Source organism: Monodon monoceros, unplaced genomic scaffold (genome assembly GCF_005190385.1).
Source record: "Monodon monoceros isolate NGI ecotype Baffin Bay Population unplaced genomic scaffold, NGI_Narwhal_1 Super_Scaffold_13, whole genome shotgun sequence".
Lineage (NCBI taxonomy): Eukaryota > Metazoa > Chordata > Mammalia > Artiodactyla > Monodontidae > Monodon > Monodon monoceros.
This window is the reverse complement of record NW_021703769.1, coordinates 70,749,890-70,775,067: the sequence shown is the minus strand read 5'-3', so window position 1 is coordinate 70,775,067 and position 25,178 is coordinate 70,749,890. Positions and strand designations below refer to the sequence as shown.

At 48.6% G+C, this 25,178-nt stretch overlaps 1 protein-coding gene and 1 long non-coding RNA gene across 3 annotated transcripts; both read left to right on the top strand.

Moving 5' to 3' along the window:
* The first annotated feature begins 2,415 nt into the window (after positions 1-2,415).
* Positions 2,416-24,291, top strand: ZNF689 (zinc finger protein 689). The gene is made up of 9 exons (XM_029220858.1): positions 2,416-3,589; positions 3,792-3,905; positions 5,901-7,075; positions 16,057-16,212; positions 16,463-16,517; positions 21,122-21,247; positions 21,615-22,034; positions 22,347-22,460; positions 23,587-24,291. The coding sequence occupies exons 1-9, from the start codon at positions 3,385-3,387 to the stop codon at positions 24,105-24,107; spliced, it is 2,886 nt and encodes a 961-aa protein (XP_029076691.1). The 5' UTR covers positions 2,416-3,384; the 3' UTR covers positions 24,108-24,291.
* On the top strand, positions 16,284-18,168 carry LOC114894006. 2 transcript variants are annotated; one of them, XR_003793086.1, is made up of 4 exons: positions 16,284-16,400; positions 16,706-16,805; positions 17,137-17,403; positions 17,532-18,168. It is a non-coding gene; the product is annotated as an uncharacterized LOC114894006 (long non-coding RNA). The 2 variants fall into 2 exon arrangements; XR_003793085.1 differs by having other exon boundaries at positions 16,293-16,805.
* Positions 24,292-25,178: the final 887 nt, after the last annotated feature.

The window sequence follows — 25,178 nt, the reverse complement described above, 5'->3', positions numbered from 1 at the left end:
CTGGGCAAGCTGCTCAACCTTCTGAAACGTCCTCATAATGACTCTGGAAGGATAATCATCCTCATAGGGACTCTGAAGATGAGTTTCAACTGAGATCATTTATATCAATTTCAACCATGCCATTTTTTAAAATAAATTTATTTATTTATATTTTTATTTTTGGCTGCATTGGGTCTTCGTTGCTGTGTGCGGGCTTTCTCTAGTTGTGGTGAGCGGGGGATACTCTTCGTTGCGGTGCGTGAGCTTCTCATTGCGGTGGCTTCTGTTGTTGCGGAGCACAGGCTCTAGGTGCATAGGCTTCAGTAGTTGTGGCATGCGGGCCCAGTAGTTGTGGCTTGCGGGCTCTAGAGCGCAGGCTCAGTAGTTGTGGTGCACGGGCTTAGTTGCTCTGCAGCATGTGGGATCTTCCCAGACCAGGGCTCGAACCCGTGTCCCCTGCGTTGGCAGCTGGATTCTTAACCACTGCACCACCAGGGAAGTCCCTCAACCATGCCATTTTAAGTCTTCTGTCACTTATAGACATTGTTTTACTCTGATGCTTTTATAAAATGAAGATCTTCAAGGAAATTCATAAAAAGGACTTTTTGACAAATAAGACTTTTGATGACTTTTAGATCTTACCACTAAACTGGATAAAAAAATCACAAAACTCTAACAGGAAACCTGATGGCTTCTTCCAGATTAACAGGAATTACATGGGACTGAATGAACTGATAAATATGATTTATAATTTTATGACTTTTGTCTAAAATATTACTGGCTGGCTTTTAATCTCTGTTTTCCAGAAAACCTTTCCTCTTATGCTATGACCTACAAAAAGTTGATAAAGTATACCTCTGTATTGTAAATGAAGATGAAACATTGCTCTTTTTCTCTCTGCCTGATCCCTCCAGAATTTGGCTTCTCTAGCTAGCTCCCCTCTGGACTTGATGGCTTCTTGCGACCAGGTTACAACTAGTTATACTAATCATTGAAATTTGTTCTCTTTATGTTGTTCTCAAATTGCTTATGCCTTGTGTCTCTCTCTGCTGTACTGTGACCTTATTAATGTTACTAGCTATATTACTTATATCCTGTCTATTTTATAAGATTGTTACCTCTTGCATTACCTAATGTATCATCAGGCCGCCAACAAAATTAATGATGGCTAAATGTCTTGAGGCAATTGATCATATACATAACTCTATGTAAAATAATTTTAACAGGGCTTCCCTGGTGGCGCAGTGGTTGAGAGTCCGCCTGCCGATGCAGGGGACACGGGCTCGTGCCCCGGTCTGGGACGATCCCACATGCCGCGGAGCGGCTGGTTCCGTGAGCCATGGCCGCTGAGCCTGCGCGTCCGGAGCCTGTGCTCCACAACGGGAGAAGCCACAACAGTGAGAGGCCCAAGTACCGCAAAAAAAAATAATAATAATTTTAACAGTGAGACTCTAGATATGGAGAAGCAACAAGGGAAAACATTTCCTGGATTATAGGAATAGACTAGTAAAACACACGATCCAGAGAATTTTAGGTTATTAATAGGGCCCAATCCAAAAATAATACATTGGGGGACTTCCCTGGTGGCACAGTGGTTAAGACTCCGTGTTCCCAATGCAGGGAGCCTGGGTTCAACCCCTGGTCAGGGAACTAAGGTCCCACATGCATGCCGCAACTAAGAGTTCGCATGCCACAACTAAGGAGCCGGTGAGCCGCAACTAAGGAGCACATCTGCCCCAACAGGCACAACCAAATAAAATTTTTAAAAATTAAAAAAAAAATAAACAGAAACAGCACATTGGGTGGCTGATCAATGAAATCTTCCTCTGACCTAGGAATGAGAATTCCATGACAAATTGACCATGAAAAGCCTCCCAAACCTTGGTCGAATTTATGACCAAGAGGGGGCCCTGTGCGGGAGCTCCCTGGTGGCCTAGTGGTTAGGATTCCGGGCTTTCACTGCCATGGCTTGGGTTCGATCCTTGGTCAGGGAACTGAGATCACACAAGCCGCTGGGCGTGGACAAAAAAAAAAAAAAAAGACGGGGCCCTGTGGAAAGGGAACCTTGCCTGCCATTTGGTAAACAACAAATGCTGCCGGCCATCAAGTTATCAGCCACTGCAGCCACCAGGCCCTCCTACTCCCTACCAAGGTGTGCCTTGAGGGAAATTCAAGATGGAAAAATACAGGAAACATTCTGTGCTCTGGATACTGGCTCGATAGTTAAGTTGCATATCTAAAGAACAATTTCAACAAGCCCAGACTCTTGCATCTTCCCATATATAGAAAAGCCCTAAAATCATTAACTTGAAATGTCTGTTTTTTTGTGATTAGCAATAATGTTTTGATGTTCAAATATATATATATATTTTTTTTCCAGCAAAAACTGCTATATATCCTGGCTCCTCCCTTACCTCTTTGGAGCAGTTCCTCAGAGCTGAGAGGATAGTCCTCAGTAAGGTCCTGGAATAAAACTCAACTCGGAACTTTTAGGTTTACGTTTTCTTCAGTTGGACAAAATCTTTGTTCTTCTCCTTACTAGCAAGTACCCTCTGAGATTTTCCTCATCAGTAGAACCAGGATGATAATCATCATTTCACACATGGTAGCAAAAAATAAATACGTTGAACGTGTAATATGTTGGGCATGGTACCTGAGCACAGGAAACGCTAACGTTAATTCCCTTCCCCAAAGGGCAAGGAGGGAGTTACCCACTATCGCGAGAAGGCTCCTCTGAGAAAGCCAGGAAAGGGGACCCAGGGATATTCCAGCCCCGGGTTGGCCAGAGTGGCTCCGTCGCTCAAATCCTTCCCTCCCTAGGCTAGGCTGCGCCTCCAAGAAACGGAGGACCATTACTGATCCCAGGTGGGGTCGCCCCTTCCCGCCTCCAGACTCCCGGGCAGTCACCCGACATCGAGGGTCCAGCTTTCTGCCCTTACGCTTCCGTTGGCTTCGTTCAAACAGGCCGCTTTTGGCAATACCCAATCAGAATACTCGATCTTAGGCCACCGCCCAATGACCGCGTGGAATAGGGGGGAAAAGGGCGTGAAGCCCAATCGCAGCGCCATCACACTTGAGGGCAAAGAGGTTAGGGAGCCGGCATGGCGCTCCGGTCAATAAAATCGATAGCTGGAAGCTGCCTGTGTTTCAGGCAAAGGCGGTGCAGCAGCGGGGCCGCCATTTTCCCCGAAGGCATCTTCCGGTGCCTTTCACCCAAGTTCGGGCAGGAGTTTCCTGAATAACAGCGAAAGGTTTCCGTTAGCCCCGCCGGCGGCCGATTCCTGTTCCCTCCTGGTGTCCCCAGGCACGCTCCGCCCGGATCCGGCTTGGGCTCCCAAATCCCGGGGCCCGCCAGCGCCCAGCGGCCAAGGCCGGGACAGCCGTGGCGCCGGCTTGTCGGGTCCAATGGCGCGGCCTTCGGCTCCGCTCCCCGCGCGGGGACCAGGAGAGGCCGGACCCGGCCGGAGAAGGGGAAGGAGGCCGAGGGCGGTGAAGTTCGGGGACGTGGCTGTGTACTTCTCCCCGGAGGAGTGGGAGTGTCTGCGGCCCGCGCAGAGGGCCCTGTACCGGGACGTGATGCAGGAGACCTACGGCCACCTGGGCGCGCTCGGTGAGGCCCGCCCCAATCCGCTTCCGCGGGACCCGAAGGGATGGAGGAACTGGGGGTGGGAGTCCAGAGTGTCCATGGTCCTGGCCTGCGAAGAGGTTGTGTCGGGCGGGAGGACAGGGGCTTGGCAGGAGATGCCACCGGGTAGATAAGTCTACCCAGCGTTATGTACGAGCTGGGCCTCTGACTGATTCTTCTTCCCCAGGGTGCGCAGGTCCCAAACCAGCCCTCATCTCCTGGTTGGAACGAAATACCGATGATTGGGAACCGGCTGCTCTGGATCCACAGGAGTGCCCAAGGAGGGTAACAGTCCAAAGAAGTAAGTGAAAAATGCCTCGGAGGGCTTGCAGCTTCTAATGACTCAGTCCAGAGTTTCCGTGGCTAGGGGTACCTATGACCCACGCTCCATTTACCGTGTTCGTTTCTACAACTTCAGGGTTCCTGTCTCTTTCATGGTGTCGAGTCCTTTTACCAAAGATTCACTTGTCAGTTTGTAAACTGACCACCTGCAGTTGTCTGTTGTGTAAATGGATCAGTGAGCTTTTCAAGAGCTACAACCCTCCTTCCTCCTTCCCAGGACTCTGTCTCCAGCATGCTTTGAATTGGGCTCTGACTGAGAGAGCCTATACCTCTGACTTTTCCAGGTTTTGGTTGAAGGGATCTTATGGGGAACAGTGGCCTGGGGTGCAGGGGCCTCTTTTTGCCCTTCTGGCAGAATGACCCCGATCAGTGCAGGAACCTGCAAGTCTCCTCAGGATCAAGCAAGGCTCTGATTAAGGCCATTCAGGTAGAAGGGCCCCCCAGATCCACCTACAGGGGCAGATGCAACTGTCTGGGCTGGAGTTTCTGTGCCAGATTCTCTAAGAGCAGGGCTATCTTTCTAAGATTCAGATCGGACATGATATTTCCTTGCTTAAAACCTTTCAGCTTGGCTTCCCTGGTGGCACAGTGGTTGAGAGTCCGCCTGCCAATGCAGGGGACACAGGTTCGTGCCCCGGTCTGGGAAGATCCCACATGCCGCGGAGCGGCTAGGCCCGTGAGCCATGGCCGCTGAGCCTGCGCGTCCGGAGCCTGTGCTCCGCAACGGGAGAGGCCAGAACAGTGAGAGGCCCGCGTACCAGAAAAAAAAAAAAAAAAAAACCTTTCAGTTTTTGCCAAGGCAGGTTGTCAAATGGCTGTCAGTTATATCTAAGACACTTGGGGAACTTGGTGAAAATACAGATTCCTGGACCCCATCCCAGAACGACTCATTTACTCTTATGGATATCTATGAACATATACATACTTTAATAGACTCAGTTGATTTGGCTGTACGTTTAGGTTTGGTTCTCACAGTGTGGTCCTCAGACCAGCAGCAGCAGCAGCAGCATCAGTCGGGAATGTATTAGAAAATGCAAATTCCTGGACTCCATCCTAGACATGTTGAATCTAAAACTGGGGGTAGGGCCCAGCAATCTGTTTCATTAAACCCTCCAAATGATTCAGATCACAATAAAATTTGAGAAGCATTGGCTTAAAGGGCCTTATGACCTAGTCAATGCCAAATCATACCTCATTTGTTTCCACTTCCTGCCTTATACTTACCTCTTCAAAAACTGAAAAAAAATTTTATTTTTTTATTTTATTCATTTGTTTATTTTTGGCCACGTTATGCGGCATGCGGGATCTTAGTTCCTGGACCAGGGATCGAACCCATACCCCCCGCAGTGGAAGTGCTGACCTCCAGGGAAGTCCCCAAAACTTTTTTTTTTAATTAATTAATTAATTTATTTTTGGCTGAGTTGGGTCTTTTGCTGCATGCAGGCTTTCTCTGGTTGTGGCGAGCGGGGCTACTCTTCCTTGCAGTGCATGGGCTTCTCATTGCAGTGGCTTCTCTTGTTGCAGAGCTGGGGCTCTAGACGTGCGGGCTTCAGTAGTTGAGGCTCATGGGCTCTAGAACGCAGGCTCAGTAGTTGTGGCGCATGGGCTTAGTTGCTCCACAGCATGTGGGATCTTCCCGGTGCAGGACTCGAATCCGTGTCCCCTGCATTGGCAGGAGGATTCTTAACCACTGCGCCACCAGGGAAGCCCCCAAAACCTTTTTAAAGTCAGCTTAATCTCCTCCAAGAAACCTTCCCTGATTTCTCCAAGGTGGATTAGGGGCTCCTGTAATACCCTCCATATTTCCATAGCCGTATGTCACACTTGGTTGGTTGTCTTTGTCACTAACATTCCTTGAAGACGGGCCGAGTCTGTTTTATAACCTGTAACACTATAATAGGAAAGAGTAGGAGCCAGTGTTTGTTAAATTAATTTCTCCTTTGTGTTCCTGTAGAAACCAGAACCAGAAAGAAGAATGAAGAGAAGGAAGTATTCCCGCCTAAGGAGGCACCCCGAAAGGGGAAGCGAGGCCGCCGGCCCAGCAAACCCCGCCTGATCCCCAGGCAGACATCCGGAGGTCCCATCTGCCCTGACTGTGGTTGTACCTTTCCCGATCACCCGGCCCTGCAGAGCCACAAGTGTGCCCAGAATCTGAAAAAGCCTTACCCTTGCCCAGACTGTGGGCGCCGCTTTTCCTACCCATCCCTGCTGGTCAGTCACCGGCGGGCACACTCTGGGGAGTGTCCCTACGTTTGTGACCAGTGTGGCAAGCGGTTCTCCCAGCGCAAGAACCTCTCCCAGCACCAGGTTATCCACACAGGCGAGAAGCCCTACCACTGTCCTGACTGTGGCCGCTGCTTCCGGAGGAGCAGGTCCTTGGCCAATCACCGGACCACACACACGGGTGAAAAACCCCACCAGTGCCCCAGCTGCGGGCGTCGCTTCGCCTACCCCTCCCTGCTCGCCATCCACCAGCGCACACACACCGGAGAGAAGCCCTACACCTGCCTGGAATGCAGCCGGCGCTTCCGCCAGCGCACCGCCCTGGTCATCCACCAGCGCATCCACACGGGCGAGAAGCCCTACCCGTGCCCAGACTGCGAGCGGCGCTTCTCCTCCTCCTCTCGTCTGGTCAGTCACCGGCGGGTGCACTCCGGAGAGCGTCCCTATGCCTGCGAGCACTGCGAGGCCCGCTTCTCCCAGCGCAGCACGCTGCTCCAGCACCAGCTCTTGCACACGGGAGAGAAGCCCTATCCCTGCCCGGACTGCGGACGTGCCTTCCGGCGGAGCGGTTCCCTCGCCATACACCGCAGCACGCACACCGAGGAGAAACTGCACGCGTGTGACGACTGTGGCCGCCGCTTCGCCTACCCCTCACTGCTGGCCAGTCACCGGCGCGTCCACTCGGGCGAGCGGCCCTATGCCTGCGACCTGTGCTCCAAGCGGTTCGCCCAGTGGAGCCACCTGGCTCAGCACCAGCTCCTGCACACTGGGGAGAAGCCCTTCCCCTGCCTCGAGTGTGGCCGTTGCTTCCGCCAGAGGTGGTCTCTGGCCGTCCACAAGTGTAGCCCTGGGGTCCAGAACTGTAGCCCTAGATCTGCTATAGGAGTGCCTAGCCAGAAAGGCAATGCCCTTTAGAATGGGAAGGACTGTGTAAGTTCATTTCTTTTCGCAGAGGGGCCCAGAAAAGGGAAGGAGCCCCCGGTTATACAGGGCAGAGTCAGAGCTAAAACCCAGGTCTCTTGCTACACAGAGCTGAACTTTATTCTACCACGCTGGCTGCCTTAATACATGTGTCTAGAACAGACAGTCCCAGTAGGACAAGTGACATTATTTGGTTAAAGTTTTCCAACCTACCCTATCCTAAAAGAGTTCCTGTGTGTGGATATTGGGCTAAAAGTTCTCCCCATCTAATTTACGGGCTTTGTGTTTTCTAGTTTGTGCACGCAGGGATTACCTGTCCCCTTGCATGCAGTCAGGAGGATCCCATTTATGGGGAGCAAGATCTCCTCCTCCTCTGCCTCTTCCTCCATGCCAGGTTTAAACAAACCTGGTTTAGCCCCCTTTTGACGATATTCCTGCCAAGTGGTCTTCTACCCTTTAAAACCTCCCTTGACAGGGAGCTCACTACCTCACAAGGCAGGTCATTTCACTGTGGGACAGCTCTGACAATTAGAAGGCCCTTAAGAACAACATTCTCCTTCCCTGGAAGCCTTGCCCAGAATATGTTTAAAACTTGATCTACATGGCAGCCCTTCAGAAAACTTAACCACAAATACTCTGCCCCCATGTTTTCAGGTTAATTAGCATTAATTTGGTCAGTCATTCCTTAAAGATAGGTATTCAAGTCCCACACATGATCTCTCCCCAAACAGGTGCTGGTTTTTCAATGTCCTTTTTAAAGGATCATACAAAGTAAGCCAGCATCACAGTATACACTGTACTTCCTTGGTCTGTACTTGTTTTAACAGCTCTAGATTGCATTGGATTTGGGGGTGGTAGCAGTGTACCAGGAATTTATTGGGTTTCAGACACCTAAATACCTAAGCTTTTTCTTTTGTTCTAAAACCACATGCTGTGAAGTAAGTCGTCTGCATCCTGTGTTTGGAAAGTTGGTTCAAGATGGGTCTGGGACATAAGCACAGTGAGCTTTGGGAGATTAAGGAAAAACAGGGGAGCTGTGGTCTAGGCAGCAAGAAGTAGAACCAGGACCAGCTTGTTGTACTTTATCTGGTGGATTTGGATTAGTTCCAGGCAGCCAGTAGCTGGAAAATTCTTGAGAACTGGGTCTCACTCCTCCCCGAGTCTCATCAGAATCAGGACACTAGCACAGAACCTTCCATGAGTCCTCTGTGAACATTTTTCATGAAATGAAGTGAGGCCATTCAAGGAGGTTAAAGAGTTAGGTAACTGAATACAAAGCAGGAAGAGTCTGTAGTCATCAAGTTGTGTTCATGCCCTGCCTCCCTAATAAAAGCTCCAGACAGCAGCAGCAGCAGCAATGTGTTTTAATTTTGACATGCCTCCATGGCACCCATTCCTAAGTAGGTGTGCAGTAAAGCTTTACTGAATTAAGTAAACAAGGCCTACCACTTTGCCTTGGGTAGCTGTACCAAACTGAATTTCTAAACATGACATATCGCATATTCCAATAGCTGGTGTGGGTCATCCTCCTACCCCTGTTGCTTCTTCCCTCAGTCCGCCTGATATCAGCCCCAGGGGGGTGTAGCTGGGGCACAGGGTATTTGTAATTACCTGTTCTGGTATTTAGCAAGTTGCATTGTAACTGTTTGTTTCTCCTTGGATTGATGGGCTACCCCAAAAGCAGGGGTCATGCCAGATTGGGTTTCATTAAAATGTCTGATGAATGATTATGTTCTGTGTGGAATTACTGTTTATAAAATGTAAATCTAGTTCCTTGACTAAGTAGACATTTTTACAGTTCTAATGGAAACCTGCCCTTTCCTAGCAGAAACCTATTAGAATTCTGCCTAGCCTCCTGTTTCAGAACTGCCTCTTTTCCCTACCTCTATCACCAGGCTGACCCAACTACTTCCTTACCTAGGAATTTTAGAAATTTCTTTGGGCCTGGATTGTAACTCATAAACTTGGGAGCCATTGGTAGGCAAGTCCCAGTATGTGGTCTGTGGAGGGCCGAGATGACAGACAAGTTCTTAGGTTTCCTAATGCACTTCAGTCCCAGGATCCCTTTGACAATTAACTGTAGTCAGTGGGAGATCCCAGTATTCTTCCAAGTAATTCTCCCTTCTGCTTCATGTAGTTTAAGTTGAGTTTCTGTTACTTGCAACCAAAAGAATTAACTAATCCACAGCCCCAATATGGGTGTATCTCCCATCTGTCCTCATGCCTATATGTGAGCTATGAAGAAAAAAAAGTTCACAGTGCTGCTGAGAGGGGCCAGCCTTTCCACTCCATCCTCAGCTGAACCTTCAACATTGTTTATGTCTTTTATAGCCCCAAACCAGTGACTGCCTTCCCCTTCACCAAGAAAACACAGGATGTCAAACAGGAAGTCCCTTAACATTCCACTCCCTGCTGTGACTCCATATTTACCAGTGTGACCACTCCTCATGGGAAATCCCTCATACGCAGAGCTTGTCTGTATAGGTGTGCCTGGATTTCATCTCCTTATGCCCTCTCAGGGACTTTGCTCCGTCTATTATTCTCTCTTAGTTTTATGGTTTCAGAGTCCCTCTCTTGCCTGGAATATATACATGCCAACCTATAAACATGGTAAAATCTGTCTTTGAAAACAAAGAAATTTCCCTTTGGCTTCTGTCCCCATCTCCTATTTTCAGCTAAGTTTTTTAAAACAACAGTAGCCTACATTCACTACATCCACTCTGTTTATTCTTTGGCCTACTGCAATAGTATTCTAGCTATTTTGTTGAGCCTTTATGATGTGCCATGTACCGTGGCATTAAGCATTTTATATACATGCCAATCTATAGTTGGTACAAGAACCCCATCAAGTCAGTGTTAGGAGATGCTCCTCCATGGGTCTCTCATGTTGATACACATCTTGCTGAGTATGCCAAAAAACACAAGGCTCTACCCTCAGCAAATTCTCAGACTTGAGCCAATTCCAGACCTAGAGCCCCTTGAATCAGGGAAGGCTGGGTCCCCTTGATGAAGGACCATGTTACACTGGCAAAACACTGTAAAACCTCTTCCTACCCTTTTCCAAATGTACCTACAGCCATCTACCAGGGTGGCTGGGCATGGGAGAAGGGAAGTAACTAGAGTTTTCAGGGATTCTAATTCTTCGAGATCCAAATGAGAGAAATGTATTAAATAAGACAAAATGTTCTTCCAGAAATAAACCCTTGTATTTATGATCAACTGATTTGCAGCAAAGGTGCCAGACACTGCAAGGAAAGAAAGCCTTTTCAACAGGTGGTGCTGGGACGTGAAAAAGAATGAAGTTGGGGGACTTCCCTGGTGGTCCAGTCTGAACCTGCCTTAAGAATCTGCCTTCCAATGCAGGGGGCGTGGGTTCGATCCCTGCTTGGGGAACTAAGATCTCACATGCCGCGCGGCCAAAAAAACAAATAAAAAAAGTAAAATAACTCAGGAAGGACATAAGAAACTGGTAACAGAAATTGCCTCTAGGGAGGGGAAAGGGACTAGAGGAGAGACTTTTTGTAAAAAATTGAAGCATAATACACAAATAAGTTCACATATCACAAGTGCATGGCTCAATTTTCACAAACTGAACACAGCTGAGTAACCAGCACCTAGAACAGGAATCAGAATCTCATCAGCACCCTAGATACAAAAAAGGTAACCCTCTATCCCGATTCTTAATAGCTTGCATTAGTTTTGCCTGTTTTTATACTTTATATGAACAGAATCATGTATACTATTTTGTCTGGCATCTTTTGCTCAATATTTGTCTATAAGATTCATCCATATTATGCATGTGGTTGGAGATGATTCATTCTCATTCCTGAATGGTATTCCATGTAGTGAATATCCCACTTTGTTTATTCATTCTACTGTTGTGGATAGTTTCCAGTTTTGAGCTATTGCAACTTATGTTGCTGGGAGCACATGTCTTTCAGAGAAAGGCCGCGTGCAGCAGCGAAGACCCAACGCAGCCAAAAAATAAATTAAATAAATAAAATTTTAAAAATTCATGTGAATTTGCATTTTCTTTCTTTTTTTAAAAAATTTATTTATTTTATTTATTTTTTGGCTGCTCGTGGCCTTTCTCTAGTTGCAGCGAGCAGGGGCTACTATTCCTTGTGGTGCACGGGCTTCTCATTGCAGTGGCTTCTCTTGTTGCGGAGCACAGGCTCTAGGAGCGCAGGCTTCAGTAGTTGTGGCCCACGGGCTCTAGAGCACAGGCTCACTAGTTGTGGTGCACGGGCTTAGTTGCTCCGCGGCATGTGGGAACACTGCGCCACCAGGGAAGCCCCACGTGAATTTTAAAGGTAGATTTTCAAAGTGGTTTCACTGTGGGGATGGAGAGCTTTTTGTTACATCTCTAGAAGTTTCCTTCTTTGACTTTTATGAATATTTTGTTGGAAAAGTTTGAAAACGGTCTTTAACTTTTGACATTTTAATTGTGTCTTTGATGTGGGTCTCTTTGGGTACATCTTTTTTGGGACTCAGTGCTTCCTGGACTTGGTTTTCTGGTTCCTTTGCCAGGTTAAGGAACTTTTCAGCCATTATTTCTTCAAATAGGTTTTCTCTCCCTTTCTCTCACTCCTGCTTCTGGGACCCTACAATGCAAATGTTAGTCTGCGTGATGTCCTCTCAGTGGTCCCTTAAACTATCTTCATTTTTGTTTTCTTTTCTTTTCTTTCATAATTGAGATTTTATTAGTTGTTTCGAGGATCAGTACACAGGCATTTCAATTTGTACACAATTCATTTTTTAAAATAAATTTATTTATTTTTGGCTGTGTCGGGTCTTCGTTGCTGTGCGCGGGCTTTCTCTAGTTGCGGCAAACGGGGGCTACTCTTTGTTGCAGTGCACGGGCTTCTCACTGCGGAGGCTTCTTTCATTGTGGAGCACGGGCTCCAGGCGCGCAGGCTTCAGTAGTTGTGGCACGTGGGCTCAGTAGTTGTGGCTCATGGGCTCTAGAGCACAGGCTCAGTAGTTGTGGTGCACGGGCTTAGTTGCTCCACGGCATGTGGGATCTTCCCGGACCACGGATCGAACCCGTATCCCCTGCACTGGCAGGCGGATTCTCAACCACTGCGCCACCAGGGAAGCTCTGTACACAATTCTTAACATACATACCAAACATCTAAAAAATTATGTAGTTGTGATTCTTTTTTTTTTTTTGGCTGCACTGCGCAGCTTGTGGGATCTTAGTTCCCCAGCCAGGGATCGAACCTGTGCCCCCTACAGTGGAAAGACAGAGTCCTAACCGACTGGACAGCCAGGAAATTCCCATGATTCTTTTCTTTTCTTTTTTAAAATTTATTAATTAATTTACTTAGGCTGTGCCAGGGCTTAGTTGAGGCATGTGGACTCTTAGTTGTGGCATAAGGACTTCTTAGTTGCAGCATGTATGCAGGATCTAGTTCCCCCACCAGGAATCGAACCCAGGCCCCCTGCATTGGGAGCGCAGTCTTACCCACTGGACCACCAGGGAAGTCCCCCATGATTCTTTTCTGAACAGTTATTCCAGTGCCTTTCCAGCTTAAAATTTGGAGGCAAATTCCCTTAACAGGATATCAAGTACCCATATCTTCAAATGTTGATATTCTGTTACATCCTAAGTCCCACTAAATTCACAATTTAATATCGTATACACTACATACTCAAGTTTTCAATCATTCACAGCACATTAACAAAGTTATTAGGAAAACTGGACTACCAGGACCAACGATGTTATAGAGTGCACAAAATTCTGACCAGGAGAGCCAAGATCAAGGAGTGGTTTGCTTTAGGAAACAATTCTACCAAAAACAACAAGGGAAGAGAAGTAATTTAAAGTGTTCAAGGGACCTCTCTGGTGGTCCAGTGGTAAATAATCCGCCTTCTAACGCAGGGGATGCGGGTTCGATCCCTGGTCGGGGAACTAAGATCCCACATGCCATGGGGCAAATAAGCCTGCATGCCACAACTACTGAGCTCTTGAGCCTCAACTAGAGAGCTTGCGTGCCACAAACTACAGGGCCCACGTGCCCTGGAGCCCATCCTCCACAACTAGAGAGCGAAAACCCACATGCCACAACTAGAGAGAAGCCCAAGTAGACCACACGCTGTAATGAGAAAGATCCTGCATGCCTCAACAAAGATCCTGTGTGCCACAACTAAGACCCAACGCAGCCAATAAAAAAAAAAAAGGAAAATAAATAAAATAAATATATAAAAAGTGTTCAAGACATTAAATGTACAACTGACTCCAATTGCCATTTAGTATGCTTTGTATTATAGGATAGAAAAGCTACCCCATCTATGGAATGTTAAGCTGACACCCAAGACAATCAGAACCTCCCATATTCAATATCCCACTACTTTCTGGTTGTACCAAAAAATAAACAACCAGCAAATGACTTCACCTCTTAAAAAAAAAGCATTTACAGCAGCAACATGGATGGACCTACAGACTATCATACTGAGTGAAGTAAATCAGACGAGAAACACAAATATCATATGATAGCGCTTATATGTGGAATCTAAAAAAATGGTACAAATGAACTTATTTACAAAACAGAAATAGAGTCACAGATGTAGAAAACAAACTTATGGTTACCGGGGGGATGGGGGGGAGGGATAAATTGGGAGATTGGGATGGACATATACACACTATTATATATAAAATAGGTAACTAATAAGGACCTACTGTATAGCACAGGGAACTCTACTCAATACTCTGTAATGGCCTATATGGGAAAAGGATCTAAAAGAGAGTAAATAGGGACTTCCCTGGTGTGCCAGCCAGACTGCCAAGAGCCTTCTCGAAGCTGGGCTGCCTGGCTGCTGCCACTCTCCCCCACACTGGAGCTGCTGGGACCCGCGGTGGGGACACTATTCTTGTTTTTTTGGGATTCCTTTTTTTTTTTTTTAATATTTATTTATTTATTTGGCTGCTCCGGGTCTTAGTTGCAGCATGCAGGATCTAGCTCCCTGACCAGGGATTGAACCTGGGCCCCCTACATTGGGAGCACAGAGTCTTAACCAGCGAAGTCCCCCTTTTTGCTGTTCTGATCGGGCAACTTCCATTTGTCTTCCAGATCACTGGTCTGTTTTGGGTTTTTTGCATTCTCTGATTTCCTGCTGCTTTCCACGAGTGTATTTTTCATTTCAGTTAATAAATTCTAAAGTTCTAAATCTTTGTTTTTCAGATCTTCTAGCCCTTTGATGATTTCCTCACAGATTACCTCTCCGGATTCATCCACTTTTCTCCTGAGTTCGATGCACAATTTTATGACTGTTACTTTGAATTCTTTATCTGATAAACTGCTTGTCTCCACTTTGTTTAGTTCTTTTTCTGAGGTTTTGTCTTGTTCTTCCCTTCTGAAGATATTCTGTAGTTTCTTCATTTTGCCTAACCCTCTGTGTTCATTTCTATGTAAATCAGCTTCATCTCCCAGTCTTGAAAGAGCGGCCTTACGTAGGAGGTGTCCTGTGGGCTCAGTGGTGCAATCTCCCCTGATCAACAGAGCCAGGTGCTCCAGGGGTATCCCCTGTGTGGGCTGCATGTGCCCTCCTGTTGCGGTTGGGCAGCAAATGTTGCAGGTGTGCTGGTGGGTGAGGTTGGTCCCCTGGGTCCTCAGGGGAAAGCAGGGGCAGGGCGCGTGGTGTTAGCTAGGCTGATGGAGAGTGATAGAAATAGTGCTCACCAGCACCAGGCCAGCTACGTGGAAAGAAAGTAAAAACAAATGACGTCTGCCAGTGCTTCCATCCCCAGAGAAAATTCCACCAGATCCCTGCCCCTCTGGTGCATGCCTTGAAATTAGTCAATGAATCTCCTTCTTGTATGACCCAGGCGCTTTTCAAGCTGCTGCCTCTGTGCTAGGACTTGGAGCAAGTGAGTTTCTGTGAGAGTCCTTTAATAATTGAGTGTCTTCCCTTTCCCACGGCCCTCGGGCTCTCCCAGATGTAAGCCCTGCTGGTTTTCAAAGCCAGATGCTATGGGGGCTTGGCTTCCCGGTGCAGGTCTCCCAGGCTGGGGAGCCTGATGTGGGACATGGACCCCTTGCTCCTCAGGGGGGACCTTTGCGGTTGTGATATCCCTCCTGCTTGTGGGTTGTCCCACGGGAGTGGGGGAGGTTTTCACTAGACCAGGACTCTGCCCTTCCTACCTTTCTCGATGTGGCCTTTTCCTTATATCCTTAGTTGTAGAAAATCTGTTGTGCTATTCTTCAGGTCAGTTCTCAGAGATAGTTGTTCTATATGTAGTTGTAGTTTTGGTGTGTCCTGGAAGGAGGTGAACTCAGGATCTTCCCACTCCACCACCTTGATCCAGAATTGAAAAAAATCTTAAGAGATGATCTGACTCATTGCTCAGTGTTATTATTCATTTATGAGCTGTAATTTGAACACAGGTTTTCTGATTGAGGCAGGGTCTAGATAGTGTTATAATTACAATAACAACTATAAGCTCCTATTTATTGAGTGCTTTGTGCAAGGCGCTACCCTAAGCACTTAGTTGAACCTAAGTTCAACCGAAACGGGAGCCAGATGACTCTGAATCCGGCTCTGCTGCCCCGTGAGCTGTCACCTGCCCCGTCACTCAGTTTCATTGTCTGTAAAAGGGGAGACATCTGTGACCTTGGAGCACGGGCCAGATCAAATACTGGGTAGGAACGCATTTCCACAGCCCACGGGCTAGCCCTGCCCGAGTACCAGAGCTCACTCCCTTACCTCCAGAACCCGCCTCAGTCTTGCCCTTGGGCTTTTACTCACCTCCAAGCCCCGGACCTGCCCATAAGAGGTCTCATGAGAGTAGCAGAAATGAGTACCTTTACTCCGTTAGAACCTCTCTCTTAGATGCCGACCCAGAAAAGCCAGATCAAGAGAAATCCTGCACCGCCGGCCACCTTCGGATCTGCCGCTACTTCACTCTCGGCCTTTCAAACAGACCGCTCCGGAAAGACCAATCAGAGCCTTCCTTCTTCCCCTAGCGACCGGCGCTGTCCAATCAACGCACGCTATCTCTCTACGGTTACGCCGTGGAGTCCAACCTCCCTTCCGATTTGCCCCTTGGCATGGAAGGGCAGATAAGAAAGGCGAGGGATGTTGAGGCCGGGGAGGGCACCATCTTAGCTAAGGGCAGGACTGTGGGCCTTCAGGACGTTTTCCAAGGAAGGGCGGAAACAGGTAATTGCGTTTCCACATTTTCCGGAAGCCTCTCTGCGAAGCACAGAAGGGTTTCCCATGGCGCCGACCCCGGTACGGTTCCCGGTGGCGGATGTGCCCGGGGAGGCCGGGACCGGGCGGACGAGGGAAGCAGCCCAGGGGCCGTGAGGTTTGTCGGATGTGGCCGTGTACTTCGCCCCGGAGGAGTGGGGGTGTCTGCGGCCCGCGCAGAAGGCCCTGAACCGGGGCGTGACGCGGGAGACCTATGGCTTCCTGGGCGCGCTCGGTGAGGTCCGGCGGCCCAGCCAGGACCCAGTAATCTGTGGGAAGCGGGGACTGATGCGCCCAGGGGCGATGGGCTGGAAGTGTGGAGCACCGAGCAAGCGCCCTCAGTTCTCTTCTCGGGTTCTCAGCCGAGCCCAGTGTTTTCCTTTGTGAGGATTTTCAGGCCCCAAACCCGCTTTTATCATTTAGGTGGAAAGAGAGGTGGAGGCGTGAAGCCCAGAGGCCCAGGATCCAGATCTCGGCAGCTGTGAGCAGAAACGAGGGAAAGGTCCTTCACTTCAAACCCCAGGTTGTGACCTTGGAGAACCTCCTCCCCCACTCGGAGCCTCAGCACACACTGCCCACTCCAGAGCCCCTCCGTGTTTCCCTGCACCTGATCTGCAGAAAGGGCTCAACAGAACAGCTAAATTGAGACTGGTAGCACTCTTGGGGCCACGTTGCTACCATCTCTTAGGAAGGCACGTTCCAGTTCTGGTTCTGGTGCACCTTCAGCCACCCGCGACTAGTGTTCAGTTCTTGGGCTGAGGCTCCTGGTCCCTCTTCCAAGTCCCACTTGAGGTTACTTCACTGAAAACCATTCACCTAACTGGCTTTTCTTTCTGGATTATTTTCTCCCTTAGTGCATTCTGCTTTCTGGACTGTATCTCTCCCGCTCCTCAGAGACGGAGTATCCTAGATGCAAGAGCCAATTAAAGGAGCTGGTGCTCCCTGGAATAGAGGGCACGCTTCGGGCCTGTCCGCACTGGGGAAGCTCATCCAAGGATTCTGTCTTTTACCCAGAGCAGGTCAAGTAGCTAGCAAGGACACACATGTGGTGTCAAGCCTCTGTTGGCATTGTTTGGTCTTGAAGACTTAAGAGGTGGCCGTAAAGAGGACAGTGGCTTCAGGTGAGGAACTCTCCTGCCCCACACTTGCTCTGCACATAGTGCACAAAGGTATCAAACTTAGTGAGCTTAAAGGGTTTTTTCTCCAAATTTTTATGAATAGTAATTGCAATGTGCTTTTTTTTTTCCAGATATTTGCATGTTTCCTGGATTTTGCATCTTTTGAGTAAAGATGTATTCTTGGGCCACAGCAGCTGGAAATATGATGATGGGGAATTTTTTTTTTTTTTAAAGGAGTATATTACTTGTGATTAGAGTTGAAATCAAGGCATAGTTATCTTCCGACTTAATTTTTACTGTAATGTTTGTATGTGTCAACAGTTGAGAGGTCTTTCTGACCTATTTAGATTTGCTAGCCCTACTTTAGAACAGGAAACTCTTGAAGGGATAAAAGCAAGGAGGTGGGGGGGACTAAGCATGTCTGCATGTCAGGAGTGGTGCTAGGTGGCTCAAATATCTCTTGATCAAAAGACTGCTTCTCCAAATACCTGGGTTCCAAAGATGATTATTAATGGGAACTGAGGGTTATTTTTACTTCACCACATAGCCTCTCCTGAATTGGTAGACCTGGATTCCAGGTTCAGCTCAGTCCCCACTAGCTGTGTGGCCTTAAGCATATTATATTATTACATTATTCAGATGTAAACTGACAAGTAAAATTTATGAACTATAATGACCTCCTGCGTGTTTCCTAACTTCTCATAATTATCTGATCAAGATTCTTCAACAAACATTTAGTTTGGTGGGCAATAAAACAATTTGAAAGCATCATTTTTGTATTTTTATAATGATTGGCAGGAAAAACATGACACCAACCACTTATGAGCAAACAGTTTTAGTCTTGAACGTTGCAATCTGATGGTTAATAGCCAAGTGTACTTAGCTCCATCTTCTTAAGTTTTCTCCATCCCTAGTGCAAAGAGAAATGATTTACAACATAGTACCTGAATAAACAGAAGTATTTTTTGGTCCAAGTGAAATGCTTTATAGCTTCTCTTTACATAAAGTTTATTCCGTGTTTTGTTTTGTTTTTTTAATAAATTTATTTATTTTTGGCTGCATTGGGTCTTTGTTGCTGTGCACGGGCTTTCTCTTGCTGCAGCAAATAGGGGCTACTCCTCATTGCAGTGCGCAGGCTTATCATTGCGGTGGCTTCTCGTTGCAGAGCACGGGCTCTAGGCACGCGGCTCAGTAGTTGTGGTGCACGGGCTTAGTTGCTCCGTGGCATGTGGGATCTTCCCGGACCAGGGCTCAAACCCGTGTGCCCTGCATTGGCAGGCGGATTCTTAACTACTGCGCCACCAGGGAAGCCCCTGATTCCCTGTTTAAAAGGATACTTATTTCTGAGGATCTGTTTTTTTCCTTACTCCCATTTCTACACTGTTCACACAGTGAAGTACCTCCAGAACTCAAAATGTTTTAAAATAAGCACATAATTGTTGAGGCAAAATCAGCAGAAGTCACACTTAAAGCCAGAAAGTATTTCCGGTGAAAAACAGCAAGGACAGGCCAGAAAATATAAAGACTGAAAAGGCACTAGCATGATCAGCAAAAAACATTTCTGAACACGAAGGGGAGATTCGGCATGTAGGGCAGGCAGGAGGGCAAGCAAGGAATTGTTCCAAGACCAGACTGTGGGCTGCTGCCAACAGACACCTGGTAGATCTCATCCGTCTGTTATTTCCAGTGACCGGCCCCACGCTTAGCAACTAGAGTCTGCATCCTGCCTGACTGCAGAAATATTCCAAAGGTGGGAGTGAAAACATCTAGCACCTGTAGTCAGTCCAATGCAAGCCATTAAGATGACCCGTCTCAACTCAAAAACAGGAAGACACTGAGTCTAGGAAGCAGAGGATACAACCCAAGGGCAGGGAGGGAAGACCCTGGATGACAGCTGAGGCCCAGTCTGTTTTGGAGAGAGGGCTGAGGGTCCAAGGAGGGAGATTTCCCAGGAAAAAAAATGGGGATTTGAGATTTGATGCTCCCCTTGGTAATTTGCAACAACTTAAAGAAGCAGAGCAGATAACACAAGGAGAAAAGACAATTATAAAATTGAAGAAAAACAAACATTTGACAAGAAAGGAAGTATAATAATAGCATATATAGGAAATGCTATTTACAATAATGTATTGCAATGGGCTTTCCTGGTGGCGCCGTGGTTAAGAATCTGCCTGCCAATGCAGGGAACACGGGTTCGAGCCCTGGTCTGGGAAGATTCCCACATGCCGTGGAGCAACTAAGCCCGTGCGCCACAACTACTGAACCTGTGCTCTAGAGCCCGTGAGCCACAACTACTGAGCCCACATGCCACAACTACTGAAGCCCGCGCGCCTAGAGCCCGTGCTCCACAACAAAAGAAGCCACCGCAATGAGGAGCCCACGCACCGCAATGAAGAGTAGCACCTGCTCGCCACAACTAGAGAAAGCCCGCATGCAGCAACAAAGACTCAATACAGCCATAAATAAATAAATAATTTATTGCATTAAGTATGTTGTAAAGAGGTCAAGGGAATGGGGCTAGAAATTAAGTATCAAGTATCATAGCAGGGTGCCCATAGTGTCTAAAATGAGTATACCAAGAAAAAGCAATTTTTTAAAAAAGTGTATTTTAAAATGAAAGCTCCAGAAGAAATGGCTAAGAGTGAAGTGTATTGAATCAGTTTAGGAAGATGAAAAATTTCTGGAGTGGATGGTGGTGATGGTTGCATAACACTGTGAATGTACTTAATGCCACTGAACTTAAAAATGGTTAAAATGATTTTTTAAAAGAGGTTAAAATGATAACTTTTATGTATATTTTATCACAATTTTTAAGAAAAGGGGGCTTCCCTGGTGGCGCAGTGGTTGAGACTCCGCCTGCCGATGCAGGGGACACGGGTTTGTGCCCCGGTCCGGGAGGATCTCACATGCCGCGGAGCGGCTGGGCCCACGAGCCATGGCCGCTGGGCCTGCGCGTCTGGAGCCTGTGCTCCACAACGGGAGAGGCCACAACAGTGAGAAACCCGCGTACCGCAAAAAAAAAAAAAAAAAAAAAAAATCCAAGAGAAAAAGTAGATTGGAAGTTACCAGGGGTGGGGAGGGGGCTGGTGGGGGGGGAGGAAAGGAATGGGGAAGGACTGTTTAACGGGTTGCAGGTTTTCTTTTGTGAGGATGAAAATCATGTTTTGGAAAATGACACTGGTGATGGTCGCACAACATTGTGAATGTAATTAATGCTACTGAATTAAAAACTTAAAAATGGTTAAAATTTTATGCCATATATCACAATAGAAAAGTATGTACTGATTGGAAAGGAAACATGGGTGATACCAATGTCCTACATCTTGTTTTGGGTGATGGCATACATTTATCAAAGCTCGACGGATTTCACACTGAAGATCCGTGCATTTTACTGTATGTACAATATAATTCAAGTTAATAAAAAGTTTAAAGTAGTTGCCTCTAGGGAACAGGGGGAATGGGTAGGGAGGCTGCCTTTTTCATTACAAACCTTCTGTATTACTTTTTAAAATACCACGTACGTTAATTATTTTGGAAAAACTTAAAAAGTAATTTAAAACTTCTCCATTCCAATTCCAGCCTCACCAAGCACCTTCCTTCGCCGGTGGCTCCAGTCCAGAAAATGAGCGAGCGGAACTGCCGGTGCAAGGAGTCGGGTCGGCTCCGCAGCTGTGCACCCAAGTGTAAACGTGTACCTGATCTCTACCTCGGCTGCCCCCAGGGTTTGGCCAGGTGTCTGCGTCTTCCCGCAGGAGCCAGAGACCGGCTTGCGGATCCCGCTGCCGGGAGGCGCAGAAGGAGACCATCGAGTTCAAAGTCCCGAGCTCCACAAACGCCGAGATCGTTGGTGGGTTCCAGATCCCGCCTACAGAGACTTCCGCGTGAAAACGCCCCGCCAGTCCCGCGTCGCGGCACAGCCGCTTCCTGCTGTCGCGGCCAATCACCGGCGTGCAACGCGGCCAGCGGGAGTGCTGGAAGCCGCGGGCACGTCCATCTTTCTTGATGGCAGGAAAGCTCCTCTCATCTCCCACTCCCACCCGTTAAAACTCACCTGCACGGCCATTGTATTTAAGGTCAAGTGGACAATGAAGAGCCAGACCAGCGCCATGTTTGATACGGTCAAGGGACGGCGCCCTTAAGAGCAGCCAGTGACAACTGAAGCCTGGATGTCGCCATATTTTCTGAAGGCACCTTACGGGTCCCTTAACCCGGGTGTCTGTGGCCAAGCTGCCAGGAAGTGACTAAACACCGAGGGTGTTTATTTGTCCCATCAGAATCCCGAATCCCAAACAGCCAACCCTGCTACTTCGGTTCCCTTCGGCTGAGTTCGGAGGCCAAGACTGGGCGGGGCCCCGGGCTCGGGAGCCCTTCCTGTGGACGACGAGAGCTGAGGCCAGGCGCGGGGAGCAGGCGGCCGCTGCTCTGGGCTGGAGGCCACATGGCGCCGCCCCCGGCCCCGCTCCTGGTGCTGAGACCGGGGGAGACCGGGCCTGGTTGCAAGAAGCCTGCGGCCCTGAGCTTCGCGGATGTGGCCGTGTACTTCTCCCCGGAGGAGTGGGGGTGTCTGCGGCCCGCGCAGAGGGCCCTGTACCGGGACGTGATGCGGGAGACCTACGGCCACCTGGACGCGCTCGGTGAGGCTCCGGGTCAGAGTTCGCCTGCTCCTTCAGTGGGGTTCACAGGGGAGATGACATGAGGACCCGGAGGATTGTGAGGCCTAATCCCGCACTATTCCACCAACGACACCAGCCACCTCCCATCCCCAGCGCTTAAGGTACCCTCTCGAGAGTCCTTCCATCTCGCATCCGCTTGCTTCAGGCAGGAGCACTGCAGACCCTGTCCAGGTTGATCCTAAATTCTGAGGAGGTGACCTCACCCTGACAGGGGGATGCCATCTTCCCAGGGCAGCCTCTCAGGCCAGCACTGTGATCCCTGTTCTCTCCCAGGATTCCCAGGCCCCAAACCAGCCCTCATCTCTTGGATGGAACAGGAGAGTGAGGCTTGGAGCCCCGCCGCCCAGGATCCTGAGGAGGGGGAAAGCCTGGGAGGAGCTCTGAGAGGTGAGGGATGGTCCCAAGTTTCCCCCAACCCCAGTATTCCAGGGTTTCCTGTCTAGCAGTGTTTTCTTTCAGATCGCCACCTCCAGCATCCCTAAAGGAATGAAAGAGTCAACAGATGTTGGATACGGGAGAAGGAAAAGAGGCAGACCTGATACAAATTTTTCAGAATTTGGTACAGTAGTCAAGTTGAGACCAGAGTAAGATAATCAGGAGCCCAAGTCTGAGACTCCCTCTGGGAGAAGCGCTGTTCATTCTCCCCTTTTCAGGAACAACTAAAATCCCCTAAGAATGAAAGCAGCTTCAGGTCTGCCTTTCACATTCTCAAACAAGGCAAAGCAGTAATTGGCCAGTAATTGACAACTTGGCTCTTCTCCTTTCACCATCCCTCAGCAGAGTGATCTTGAGCAAATATCTTTACTCCTCTGTAAATGTCTTAACCCTGCAAAAAAATGAGAAACCACGATAATAACAGCTACTGCTTATTTATTTATTTTGGCTGCATTGGGTTTTAATTGCTGCGCGCAGGCTTCCTCTATTTGCAGCAAGCGGGGGCTACTTTTCCTTGCGGTACGTGGGCTTCTCATCGCTGTGGCTTCTCTTGTTGCGGAGCAGGGGCTCTAGGTGTGCGGGCTTCAGTAGCTGGGGCACGTGGGCTCAGTAGTTGCAGCACATGGGCTCAGTAGTTGCGGCGTGCAGGCCCTAGAGCGCAGGCTTGGTAGTTGTAGCGCACAGGCTTAGTTGCTCCGGCATGTGGGATCTTCCCCGACCAGGGATGGAACCCGTGTCCCCTGCATTGGCAGGCGGATTCTTAACCACTGCGCCACCAGGGAAGTCCTGCTATTGCTTACTGAGCATTTACTAAGTACTTAAGATGCTTTTACTCATTTAATCCTCCCAACAAACTTGTGAACTAAAGAAACCATTATGATTCCCGTTTGACACATGAGGAAGCAAGGGCCAGATAAGTCACTCTTAAGAGATTTGACCCCTGTTTACCATCCTTTAGAGCCTGTGTGTTAATCACTGGGCAGTACTTTTCTGGCACTTCCTTAAGTAAAAGCATCCTATAACCTGAGACGATATAAGCGAATGTGTTTTAAAATGTAACTTGATTCCTGTTTCCTAGGAGATGCCCCAAACAAAAAGGAAGAGGAACCCAAGACAGGGCCAGGAGCCAAAGGATCCGAAAAGACTCCTAGGAAGGAGAGGCCTGAAGAGCTGGTTAAAAACAACCTTGACTCAACCATCAGCAAAACCTCGGCAAGAGCAGAGCCACCCAGCAAAGCTGCCTGTGACCAGAGCGCAGGTGCGCAGCCCCCGGCCCTGGTACCCAGTGTAGATGCTCAGGCCAGCCAGCGGCGCCACGTGTGTGCAGACTGCGGCCGCCGCTTCACCTATCCCTCGCTGCTGGTCAGCCACCGGCGCATGCATTCGGGTGAGCGGCCCTTCCCCTGCCCCGAGTGTGGCATGCGCTTCAAGAGGAAGTTTGCCGTGGAAGCGCACCAGTGGATCCACCGCTCCTGCTCTGGGGGCCGGCGGGGCCGGAGGCCCGGAATCCGGGCTGTGCCTCGGGCCCCAGTCCGAGGTGACCGGGACCCGCCGGTGCTGTTCCGGCACTACCCGGACATCTTTAAAGAGTGCGGGTGAGCGGCTCCCGCTGGCTGGGCTTGAGCCTGACCTCAGCGCTAAGGACTAACTGGGCCCTGAGGGAGGCTCCTGAGTCAGGGATTTGGGACCCAAAATTCATCCCTTGGTTTTCCCTCAAGGATCCCTCTAGTTTCCAAGCCTGTAAAAATAAAAGTGCCTGTAAAGATTCAGAGATTAAACTTGACACCTCCTCTCCCTAGTCTTTCTTAAAAAATGAAGAGAGTGACATGCTGGATTTTTCTCAAAGTGTTATCTCAGTAGCAGGTGCAGCCAAGATCATGTGCAAACACTGTCTCCAAAAAGAATCCCCGCTGCTTATCTGCAGCAGAGGTAAATGCTATGGGGGACTAAGGCCGAGGAGGAGGCCTCAGATGTAGGGCATGGTCTAGCTGCGGGTAACTGACACCAACGGGAGGCTCAGGCAGTGAAGTGGGTGGAAAGAATACAGAAACACCGGGTGCAGACCTAGTCTCTGCAACTTGCCCCCAAGGCGTAGCTGTTAAGTCACATGCTTTCCCTGAGCCTCAGCTCCTTCATCTGTAAAATGAGGATCAATAATATCTACCTTGGGCTTCCCTGGTGGCGCAGTGATTGAGAGTCTACCTGCCGATGCAGGGGACATGGGTTCGTGCCCCGGTCCGGGAAGATCCCACATGCCGCGGAGCGGCTGGGCCCGTGAGCCATGGCCGCTGAGCCTGCGCGTCCGGAGCCTGTGCTCCGCAACGGGAGAGGCCACAGCAGTGAGAGGCCCGCATACCGCAAAAAAAAAAAAAAAAATTAATAATAATAATATCTACCTCAAAGGGTTAGTGTGAAGACTGAAATTGTAACAATATGTATGACACAGTAAATGTGCAATAAACATTTGTTGAAACACAATTGAAAATGATTGTCGATATTTTACACTTAAGACCATGAAAAGAAGTCTGCTAAGGAGGCAGGGATGGATAGCAACAGCTGTGTTTCACAGATGAGTAAACTGGGGATCAAAGTTTCACCTCTACAAAGCAGGAAAGCTGGAAACTGGCACTGTGTCCACACATATCTACCACTTCCTATGAGCAGTCAGAT

What these genes read in the sequence shown, in the direction of transcription:
- ZNF689 (XM_029220858.1), top strand. Translation starts at nt 3,385, where the DNA reads ATGGCGCGGCCTTCGGCTCCGCTCCCCGCGCGGGGACCAGGAGAGGCC. An exon ending in GAGGGTAACAGTCCAAAGAA is followed by an intron (nt 3,906 to 5,900) that starts GTAAGTGAAAAA and finishes GTGTTCCTGTAG; the next exon opens with AAACCAGAACCAGAAAGAAG. An exon ending in CCTGGGAGGAGCTCTGAGAG is followed by an intron (nt 22,461 to 23,586) that starts GTGAGGGATGGT and finishes CCTGTTTCCTAG; the next exon opens with GAGATGCCCCAAACAAAAAG.